General features: G+C 37.5%; 1 protein-coding gene across 1 annotated transcript in view; it reads left to right on the top strand.

Annotated features, from left to right (window-relative positions):
* The window catches only part of SLC15A2 (solute carrier family 15 member 2), a 452,967-nt gene that overhangs the window by 245,690 nt on the left and 194,882 nt on the right, over nt 1-12,395 (top strand). Inside the window, exons 10-11 of the mRNA XM_085647327.1 lie at nt 8,231-8,317; nt 10,951-11,040. Coding sequence (XP_085503453.1) covers nt 8,231-8,317; nt 10,951-11,040 — 177 coding nt within the window. The remainder of the gene's footprint in view (nt 1-8,230; nt 8,318-10,950; nt 11,041-12,395) is intronic.

Below are 12,395 nucleotides of genomic sequence, written 5' to 3'. Positions count from 1 at the left end.
TAAATACACAGAAACATAATAATATAATTTTAAGCACCATAAACAAAACTTTAAACTTCTAGTAATAATGCATTCACTCCAGTCTGTGCAACAGTAGAGAAAGCGTTGGATTTAGGGAGGTAAAATGTACTATCCCCACTCCAGTCAGTGCAACAGTAGGGAAAGCGTTGGACTCAGGAGAGGTAAAATATACTATTTCACTCCAGTCTGTGCAACAGTAGGCAAAGCGTTGGATCTAGGAGGGGTAACATTTACTATTCCCACTCCAGTCGGTGCAACAGTAGGGAAAGAGTTGGACTCAGAAGGGGCAAAATGTACTATTCCCACTACAGTCAGTGCAACAGTAGGGAAAGCGCTGGACTCAAGAGAGGTAAAATTTACTATTCCAACTCCAGTCGGAGCAACAGTAGGGAAAGCACTGGATGCAGGAGGCGTAAAATTTAGTATTCCGACTGCAGTCTGTGCAAAAGTAGGGAAAGTGTTGGACTAAGAAGAGGTAAATTGCACTATTCCAACTCCAGTCAGACAAACAGTAGGGAAAGTGTTGGACTCAGGGGGGGGCAATATTTAGTACTCCATCGCAGTTGAAGCAACAGTAAGAAAAGCGTTGGAATCTGGAGAGGTAAAATATACTCTTCCCACTCCAGTCTGTGCAACAATAAGGAAAGTACTTCACTTCAAATACATACCTTAATATAATGCATGTATTATTTTAACTATTACAATTATTAATTGTAAATTAAATATATACATAAAAAAATTAGACAACTACAAATATTTATACTTTTTTAAAAATAATTAATATAACATAAACATGTTATTTATTAATTATTTCATTACATTTCCAAACTATAGTCCCAAATACACACATTTAACATACATGTAAATTAAGATATTACAATAATTACACAATTTACATAATTAATTAACAATAAATGTAACAATAATAGATAAATAATTAATAAATACTAGATTATTTAATTAACTTCCCTTCCCATCCACTTACAAACCCAACAACCTGCACCTAAAATGAAAATAGAAAATTATCATAGTTACGAAACTTACATAATTAATCAATTATTATTAAATTAACTTCCCACCCTATACCCCTAGAAACCCAACAACCCACCCCTAAATTATAACTTACATTTTTTTTGCACAATTTACATATTTAATAATCAAATAAATAATGAATACTAATTAAAATACAATTATAAATGAATTAGACTTAATTCACTTTCTGCCCTGTACTCCTATAGCCCTCGATTAAATAAACAATATAACTAACTTGAAATTAGTAACAATTATACAAACAATATAAAAAATATATGAATAAAGTATTATTTATACACAGAAAGAGAAAAAGAAACTTAAAAACAATATTTAGTTTTGGTCAACAATATTTTTGCATGCAATATTTCAGTGTCACAGTATAAAAAAATCAATATTTCTGCAACTCGATATTTTTACCTCAGTATGTTGTCCAAATACCCCGTGTGTAATGCCAGAAAAGATAACAAATTGTAATCTGGCAATACTAAAGATGTGGTGGGTTAGGTAACGTAGATAAAATATAGAACACAGCGTTGGACATCCGAGAAGGTACATGGTTATGCGGTCAACAGGAATTTTAAAAGACCACAAGAGGCCCATAGCTGCAGGCTGTGAGCCTCACTCACCTGGTGCTGCCTTCTTTCAAGCTCCTGCTCTCCTAGTAGATGGTGCTCCGTTCACCCCGGGCCCTTTTCTTTGGGTGAGGGTGGCTCATCCCTTTACCAAGTGACATCCCTTTACCAAGTGACAGGCACCACATGGTGCCTGTCAAGTAGTAGAGGGATATATTACACATCCCATTTTTCAGGTGTTGCAGCCAGCAGCACCAGCTGCAATGGAAATGGTGGGCAATGTGACCCCCACATTGCAGTCGCATTGTAATTTGGCCTGTGGGACCCCCGACACAATGTTGGGCGGTATCCATCTCCGTTATGGTGGCAGGCAGACATGAGACCACCCGCCATCCTAATCAGGCCTATAGTGATCCAAAAAATGATTTATTTGCTATACTCATACAGTCCTACAGTAATGCAATTTCTTCCTATTTTGAACAATCTACGTGCAATTTTCAATGCACTTTTTTTGCTCATGGTTTGTAGCGAAGCAGTTATGGCAATTTCTTTTACTTTCCATAATGATGCAGTAGTCTTACATTTGTCAAGTGTCAACAATGCCCTTGAAAGTGTTGATTTTTATTAGTGTATAAACAAAAAAACACATATGAAGGGAGAACCACACACAGGTTTCAGACAGAATAGCAGCCACACACAGGAAGACACACATATTTGCAGAAAAGAAGCAGGCACAGAGAAACACAGATGCCTAAGTGCATTTCCATGTACAGACATGTAGACATGCACACACCACACAAAGAACCCACCCCAAGTCTGGGTCCTCATTTGCCATGCACTGTCCCAGCACCAAAGGTATTTCCTTAGGCCTAGGTAATTTATCAGGCAGCCCTCCAATAACTGATAACATTATGATAAGTGCCACTGTGACTTTATAGCTATCAACTAAGGACACACGTATCAGAGATCTTCAACAATCACATGTGTTTCACCTTATTCTGAGCAAGGAGTAGTTGGCGTGATTTAAAAAATAATTTGAGGGCGGGAGTTTCTTGATACAAATTAATTTTTAGAGATAGCTAAAATAGTCTACCTCAAAATTATTTTTATAAAAACCATTGAATTTATTAGTGTCTGTACTAGAAATAAGGAAATCTGGAATTCTCGAATTCTACTTGCCTGTTTTAATTTATCTCTTAACGCCAGGGACTAACACATTTCCAATTGCTTTCAAACATGGCTATGAATGATGCACCTGTGAGCCATTATGCTTTGCCTGAAGATCAAACAGTGTGATCAAAGGAGGAAGCTTGATTAGATTACACCAAAAGATCTAAAATGTCATTGCATGACTAGAAAGGCGTAAATGGTCTGGCAGAAATCCATCCCCTAATTTACAAAACATGAGTTACAGAATTTGTTGTAGGAGTTTTAGCTTTAGGGACCAAGCAGCAAAAGTGTGCAATTGAGTAATTTAAGCAGCTCCGAAGTTTTCACATTTTTGGCTGCCAACATACCAGGAATTAGTATCAGAAATCTGCAGGATTATTGGATACACTTATGTATTTACGTAAAAATACAAACACTGCGTACTGATGGCAGATTCTCATTAAAATATTGGTGTAAGATTCCCATTACGATGTATGCACTATACCAAATAAAGATCCTGTGCAGGTAAAAGTGTTCAGATCACCCAATTTAAATATAGATAAGTAGACAAGCTTTTCAAGTACAACCATGTCACCGAGTCTCTAGGTTCCATCTCAATGGCAAGGAATTTTCAACACATTGGTAAAGGTTTTACAAAAAAGAAGGACACATATTAAGATAAAACTTTTGGGAAAGGACTGTTACCTTACAAACCGTCCTATGTACTATTAGGTCAGTTTGTAAAATACCACTGGCAGGGCATTGCAGAATGACCTTCCTAATAAATAATTGTTTGGTAGGTCAAAATTTGCAAAACCCTGTGATTGGCTACAAACCAATGGGTCATGACCTTCAAGGGCAGCAGACCGCCATACCTGTGTTTGCCTTCCGAAACAGGAAACATTTAGCCCACGTTCCTTAAAAGAACCAGTGGTGCTTCAAAAATAAACAATTCCCCTTTGGGAAGACATCAGTGAGAATAGGCCTTGTGGACCACTGCCTCCTACACTTTAGGCTGCCAACACAATTCCTAAAAGGGCAGGGTTCAAAGGAACCCCTTCCAGTTTATGAATCAGTTACCTCCTCCTTTGAGGAGTCAGCAACTGCTTCATAAACTGGAAGGGATTCCTTGAAAAGAGGCACCAGCAGTTGGGTGTCACAGCTCATTTCATCATTGTTTCCCTTCTTACATGATTGCTGTGTATTATTTGCACAATGCTGCATTGATGTCCTCTAGAGCAACTCTGGATGATTTTTCACCCAACTCTCGAGCAACAGCTCCTTCACCAACCTCTTTGCATCACGACTAACCCTGGGCGTAGTTTACGTAGTAGTGCTACGCGTAGCTACGCGAAGTGCACTTCGCACTACGCAAGATACGCATAGCGCTATGCAAACTGTGTAGTGAGCTGTTCGGGATGATTGCACAGTGCCGGATGATTGTCCGCACTGTGCAATCATTGAAAACGGCATCTCGCACAGTGCGAGCTGTCGTTTTCTGCCGCTTGAGTAGATTTTTACTCGAGCAGCAGCTTTCTCAACGAAGCAGTAGCGGTCCATGGAGGGAGTTCCGTGGGGCGGTGAGGCAGAGCGGGGGAGGAGAAATGTAAACACCGGAATATGGATGAACAAAGGTAAGTACACATTTAAATAAATAAAACAAATTCCTTTGCGCACGCTGCATCGCATTTTGCGATGCAGCGCGCGCAACGAAATTCGTTTTAATTATTTAAATGTGTACTTACCTCCGTTCATCCATATTCCGGTGTTTACATTTCCCCACCCTGCCCCTAACCCGCCCCGCCTCACTGCCCCACAGAACTCCCTCCACAGACCGCTACTGCAACGCAGACTGGTAGTATCTCATCGCGAGCGGTCACGAGCATACGCGACCACTCGCAATGAGAAACCTGACCTCCCTGTGTTGAGAATCTCGCCGGGAGGTTTATATTCCACGCTTGCGATCGGCAACTTGATGTTGCTGATCGAACGAGCAAAAAGACTCGCCGGGAGGTCATTTTGCTCGCTCGCAGTCGCCAACTTGACGTTGTGGACCGCGAGCGAGTAAAAAATGCCAACTACGCTACGCTATGTGTTTTTGCACTGTGCTATGTGCAATTCGCGTAGCGCGAAGTAGCACAAACTACGCAAACCACGCGAGCGAGCGTAGCGTAGCGTAGTTGGCCGCCCAGGGTTAATCACGACCCCCCTTCAGAAGTCAAGCTTGGTTTGTATTGCTGCTGATTCTTTCAGGATATATCCTTGCCTCAAACTGAAGTCCAGAGCTTTTCTAATAGAGTTTACTCGCACACTCTATGCCCCTCATGGCAATCAAACCATGCAGTCTTCCTGTGTAAGCACAGGTAACGCACGTACTGACACCCTTAGCAAAGACTCCAGCAAAATCTTTGCACAGGTGATCAAGCCCCTTCTTTGTCACAGAACTAAGAAACAATGGTACTGTGGGATTCATTCAACAGAGGGAATATCAAAAGATTCACATTCTGCAAAGCCCAATTTTGTGTTTTAAGAACTGTAGTATTAGAACACCAAAATATTGAATGGATTTTGAATTATAAATATGGTGCACCTCTTTTTGTTTTTCAATAATGAATCTGTTATATGTGTGTTTATTTATGTAGCTTGAAGTTTACATCCTATTTACTATTTTTTTAATTTTCTTAGTGTATAGCATTATTGGAATACAAATACATTGTGATTTGATTAAAGTTTTACAGTGTGTTTATGAATAAAATTCTCAGGATAGTTTTGTGCTTCTTTAAAACCTTTGGATGTGTAATGTTTTGATACACACCCTAATGAATGAATATTATGGACCCACTATTTCTTAGTTCTATGTTTAATGTGTTTATACCACCTTCTTTTTCAAAGTGTTGCATTTTCTCTCTTCCATCCATGGCCCTTACCTCGATTGTCTTTCAGTTTCCAAAGGAAATAACCATAAACATTGTCTTTTCCTGTTGCATTATCTAGGTGAACGTCCCCTTCTAGCTCTCAAAGTTGAGTTCCTCTTGCATGGTTTCCCGTCATTCCTGCATGACTCTTGGATGGGCTGTGATTGTCTTGGACCAACCAGGCTAATCCCCTGGCAGTGCTAGAACATAACACATATTGTTGTGTAACCCCCACTTCACACCTGTCTAAGTACTGTGGTGTGTGGTACACCCATTTAACATTAAAAGCTATCCCAAAGAGTGCACTTGAAGGTTTCAAACTTCAATAAAAGTACCAATGAATTAATTAACCATAGTGCTTTATTTGGCCCCTCTATTCCACACATGATGCAAATATGGGGTAGATTCCTCTTTACCATCTCCCTAAAACACACTACACACTCCTCTACCTGATTACCATAAAATCCTCACTTGCCTCCAGCAACATGGCACAAAAACAAATGTTCAGCTACTTCAGGAGGTAACATGAAATCAAAAATATCTGTTTTTTATGTACCCACCCTTAAAACAAAAACATACACACAAGTTAAAAACATTGAACTATTGATTGCCCTCCAGATTAAAAAAAAAAGTGTTGTTTACCCTACCTCTCTCCAAACAAATAGCAAATAAGGCAGAAATTGCAAAATACCCATTGTAGTTTACCACTATAATAAAATACACGCTGCTATCCAATCATTCTCAATTTAAAGTATGTTTTATTGTTTCTCCATCAGCTAAAATTGGCTGACTACCTTTCACCAGCAAAAAAAATAAACAGTTCAGTTTCTTGGTCACTTAGCCAAAATAATGTAAATTTGCCAAGTATGGCATGTATGACCTCAAATACATGGCATGCTTTATTCCAATATATTTTCTCCTATCCTTAAATCCACAACAAATAAAGATCTTTGGATATGCTACCTTAAAAATCCTATTCATCTTTTTAAAAAAATGGATCCATGAAGAAGGAGTGTGTGCCCTGTAACCAATTGAGTATACAAAGCATTGATAAATGGAATGCTTGAATTAATCTCAGCGACTGGTAATCACTCGGGCCACATCCGAATCCATCATTATTTTACACACCATGCCACCTCAGTTTGGACCCAGCTATATGCAAATCAGTCTTGACCCTGCTCCAATAGGAACAATCCAGCCCGAGCAGCCACGCTAGATCCTCCCTAAACCAGAACACAAGCAACCCAGGACTGGTTTAATCCTAGATATGAACCCATCAGCCTGTTACAGCTTGATTCCAGTGACACAGTGTGCACGGACCCACATCTGGACAATTGACACATTATCAAACACTTTTCAACATTATTTAGAATGTTATGATTTTGAGGGTACTTTTCATATTTTATGTCATTAAATGCTGCAAAAGTGTGTGTATCCTAAATCTCTCATCACAATCCATTTTCATCTCTAATCTACAACTGTGTTACCAATATATGAAAGTAATCTAAGCATTGATGAAAAAGTATTTTATGTTTCTAAAACAAGTGTGTTCGTAATGTACGCCTTCTAAGTCCCATGATAGAGGACTTCTCATCCCTTGGCTGGCTTATGTAAAGTCTGAATATTATAAGATTGGAGTACAGTATTTATGGACCAGATAACTTGTAACAGCCTAAGTGAAAGTAATGTCAAACAAGCACTTTATAATTTTGAGTACTCCAGATGACTGAGGCAAGCGGAAGGAAAATGCAATGTTGCAGCCTACTTAAGTCTGACTGTATTTGAATGCCCTACAGAAAATCTGTGGTGTGTACGGGGCCGCTGGGAATAAAATATCTCTTATGTTTCCTATTGGGTTTCACAAAGAACCTTCACATGAGGCCTTGCCCCTGTGATGAAGTGTCAGGTCAATCAATGTTACACTTTACTTTTTTCTGTAAATGCTATGTAAGGTACACCAGACTTTTTAAAATTCCATTTCTAAAAAAGAATTGTCATAATATTGGACATTGTAGGCCAACTTTTAGATTTTTACTTCAATTACCTGATGATAAAGCCGTTTTGCACATTGGGTCATTTTTAAGATGTGCTGTATGAGCTTTGAGAAATATGTTGCCTTAAACCCTGCTGCTAATATTAGCACATTGTATCTGGTTTTATCATTTTTATCCTATTTGAATGGATCACATGTTTTTACTGTGTCATTGTTCATGCTGTATGTTGCTTTTATGCAACCTGTTTTCATCCGAATAAAGTCTTTTTGAAATGAATTGAATTGAGCCTGAAGAAGAAACCATTTAATATTTTGTTATAGAGAAATATGACACCTATTGCAATAATTGCAAAATTCAGACTGTACAAAATTCATTACAGCTCTCCTTTTTACAGACTTCTGGAGATATGTGGTAACTTCTGGACTGCTGAATCATCTATATTGGCTTTTTATCTGCACGTTTTATGAACACATTGGTTCTTGAACAATTCTGTAACACAGTATTAACTAAAGGAATCATTATGTAACATAAATGTTAATGTCTCTAGTTTGCAATAGGGAACCGATGGAGCCATCGCTCAAGAGAATATCCAAAACGGGAGCACTGGCTAGATTGGGCTGTTGATAAATACCCGGTAAGAACATTCTTGTAGAGACCATAGCAACTAATTGTTTTATTATTTCCAGGTAAAAAAAGATTTTTAGAGACAAATAAAAATGATTCCTTGTCGTAAAAAAGATGAAGTTCCACTTTTTGAGCTATCAAACTTTATATAAAATGCATTAATTGTTCAAAACAGAAAGAAAAAAAAATCAACAGGTATGTGTTTGACAACGCATGCAAGCCAATATATATTCTAGCAGTAATCTCCTTAAATGTTGCCTTGGATGTAATGAATCTTTTCTCAAAAATATGTAAGAATAGAAGCAAGGATAAGAGAGTGGTTTTGATCTGTTAACTGCTTTTATAATTTATTTTGCTTTTTCACAGGCCAATTCCCTTATGCGATGTCAGACGGGGGTAGACACACAGAAATATTAGGCTGTATTGCTAGTCTTACAAGCTGAAAATCGAATGGATACAATAGAACTGCCAATTACATTTATTGGGAAAGTTATAAAGAACTGAGTGGTAGGAACTGATGAAATAATCCATAAAACATTTGATCCTAGTGGGGGAACATTCTTGTAGAGACCATAGCAACACATTTTTTTAAATTTTTTCGGGTAAAATAAAGATTTTTAGAGACAAATAAAAATGATTCCTTGTCTTAAAATAGATGGAGTTCCACTTTATGAGCTATCAAACTTTATATAAAATGCATTAATTGTTCAAAACAGAAAAACAAAAAAAATCAAGAGGCATGTGTTTGACAAGGCATGCAAGCCAATATATATTCTAGGAGTAATCTCCTTCAATGTTGCCTTGGATGTAATGAATCTTTTCTCCAAAATATGTAACAATAGAAGCAAGGATCAGAGAGTGTTTTTGATCTGTTAACTGCTTTTATTATTTATTTTGCTTTTTTACAGTCCAATTCCCTTATGCGATGTCAGACGGAGGTAGACACACAAAAATATTAGGCTGTATTGCTAGTCTCACAAGCTGAAAATCAAATGGATACAATAGAACTGCCAATTACATTTATTGGGAAAGTTATAAAGAACTGAGTGGTAGGAACTGATGAAATAATCCGCAAAACATTTGACCCTAGTGGGGGAAAGCACGTTTTTCTGAAGACACTTTCCTTGTAAAATACTACACTTTTTTTAACGAGTCAGCAACAATTAATTACAAATCACTTTTTAGAAAATGACTTTTCTTTATTTAGGCACTAGAATGATTTTGTGAGTTTTTTAAAGTGGAAATTGTTACTTGATGACATGTAAATAAGTTTTCTCACGCTATACACATCCTGCCACAGATTCTTGAGAAGTTCTACACATTCTAGTCCAATCAAGCCATCTTTTTTAAATATTCAAAAGAATTCATATTTTTTTATAAATACTATAGGAAACCTTATCACTTTTACAAAAGTTGCCAGGCTTACACATGCTCTTAATAGCCTTATTATAAATTATCCTCAAACGTTCTAAACATCGTGGAAGGTAATAGTTAATTAGGAGCACTAAATACAGGGAGCAGCTGGGTTAATAACTTTCAGAATAGCTGGCACAATTGTTTGAAACTCTATTACTGTTATTCTCATCTTTTGTAAAAAGAAGCTTAAAGTTTGAAAATGTATAAAATATTTAGGAGCTAGAAACAATTTACACTGTTAACCAAAACAGTTGGCAGCGAAAACATTACGGAAGGAATTTATAATGTTTTTGTTTTTCTGCTCATATTTGAAGAGTCATTATGACATTTTGTGTGAACAAGGGAGAATGGGATAGAGTGGGACTGTCAAACTCCCCTATCTAAATTTCACATACTATTTATTAGATAACTAAATGGTGGTATAATCTCTTGCCAATAGCAGTTCAGAGATTGCATGTGATATAATGAATCCTAGATGGATGTCAATTTTTTATGATTAAACTCTGACAAGCCGTAGGTTGCCATCTTAGGCACTTTCTCTAAAAGGTTAAAAACGAGTAGTAGATGATGGCCTAGTGATTTGCATACCCCAGATACACCCTATCATCTTGTAGTTTAGAAATCATTTTGCTTCTCAACTATATTTATTTCATGGAGCATATAAACAGCTTTACCTCTGCTAGCTTCCTTACTTGAAAAGTGTTAAGGAAAATCAACCCTATGCCCTTCTCTCATTTAAAAAATAAATGTATTTCAGAAGATGATTCTTTGCTTGGCCATCTACTATTCCTTTATTCCTTATCATCATCTTCAAAACATTCCAAACAACAAAGCCCCCTTGATTCCGGATCTGAAAAAGCATGTGTGTGTTCACCCACCTAAAATCACATTGCTCACCACCAATTAATAAACACAGTTTAAGCCTGTTTGTCTTTGTTATAATGGTAACCATCAATCTTCAGTAAGTTATATTCAGAGTTCTCTACACTGTATTCACTATTCATCCTAGGATGTACACATCTTCTTACCTTGACAGAATATATATTGTGAACCTAAATAGATATGGAGTTGAGAATGCCAAATCTATATTCATGTATACTTATATTGGTGATATATTGCAAATCAAAATTGTGCAGTTGAACCTGCTTTCTGAAGCAGATATTTAGGAAGAGAACACAGCTCTAGAGTCAGTCAATAATGTAATTTTATTTCTTTTGTTTACTACAGACGAAACTCATTAAGGAAATTAAAATGGTGACGCGAGTGTTGTTCCTATACATTCCACTGCCAATGTTTTGGGCTCTGTTTGATCAACAGGTAATGAAACTCTGCTTTAGAAATTAGATCTTTTTGCATAGAAAGAATATTGCTGTTGGTGATGAAATAAAGCAGCTTAAGAGTCTTAATTTCTGACCATATTTCTGCAAAAATAGTGATTTAGTAGAAAATCAGGGGAAATAGGCTAAACACCAATATTGAGAACCACACAAATAAGTAAGAAATTATTTTTCTGCAAAGATGTGAAGGCACGATGAGTTACTTGTAAATGGTACAATTCCAATTCTAAGACAGCCACAACTGAATATTTGTATGGTGATCAGTAGGAGAATTGCATTTCCATTTTATTTGCTGTAAAGTAGAAACTCACTATATTTGACAAACTATTTGCTGGTTGCAAAAACTGAGGATTTTATTGAAGCCACAGAAAAGGAACAACTACAGAAGAACTCACAGGGACCACTTATCTAGACTTGGGCAAGCATTAAGAAATGTTATTGAGATGTATGTAGAGTGTAATATAAAGATTCCATAAACAGGCACAGTGAACATGTGATGATAATATGCATGGGCTTTCCTCCAAGACAGTATGTTAATAATCAGCTTCAGAATACAATCCAAAGAATTAAGGGCCGGATGTACGATGCTTGCATTTAGCGAGTCGCAAATTGCCTCAATTTGCGACTCGCAATTTGCGACTCTCTAAATGCAATTTACCACAGTGGCTCAAACACTGGTTGTTTCCCTCATTGGGGTTGCAAATGGCATGCCTCATCAATATTCATGAGACAAGCACAATTTGCGATCCCATTGGGAATAGCCAGCTCTCACAGGGATGGTGGCCTGCTGGGGTCAGCAGACCACCATTTCTGTGACTCCTTTTTCAATAAAGCAGTTATTATTTTTAGATGCAGTCCGTTTTCCTTAAAGGAAAACGAGATGCATTTAAAAAAGAAAAATGAAACTTTTCAGTTCCATTTTTTAAGGGCAGGCAGTGGTCCCTGGGACCACAGCCTGCCCTTAAAAAATATTTTCGCATTCATTCACAAAGGGAAAGGGGTCCCCTGGGGCCCCCTTCCAGTTTGCGAATGTTTTACCACCAGTTTGAAAAGGGTGGTACACTGCAAGTGTTTTGCGACCGCAAATTCGGTTGCAAATCAATGGTATATGCCATTTCCACTTGCTATTAGGAAGGGACTCCCTTGGCACGCCCCTTCTTAATAGAGAGTCCAAACCCTATTTTGCCAGTCGCTAATATATTAGCGACTCACAAAATAGGTTTGTACATGGGGCTGACCTTTTTGCGGTCACAGACAGGCCAAATTCCCATTTCCAACCGCAAAAAACGGTTGTACATCTGCCCCTATGACCTTAGTCTTTAAAAAGTCCGAAAT

The sequence above is a fragment of the Triturus cristatus genome, chromosome 3_2 (genome assembly GCF_964204655.1).
Source record: "Triturus cristatus chromosome 3_2, aTriCri1.1, whole genome shotgun sequence".
In the NCBI taxonomy this organism is placed as follows: domain Eukaryota; kingdom Metazoa; phylum Chordata; class Amphibia; order Caudata; family Salamandridae; genus Triturus; species Triturus cristatus.
Note: the sequence above shows the minus strand (reverse complement) of the source record. Positions and strands in the feature narration are given on the sequence as shown.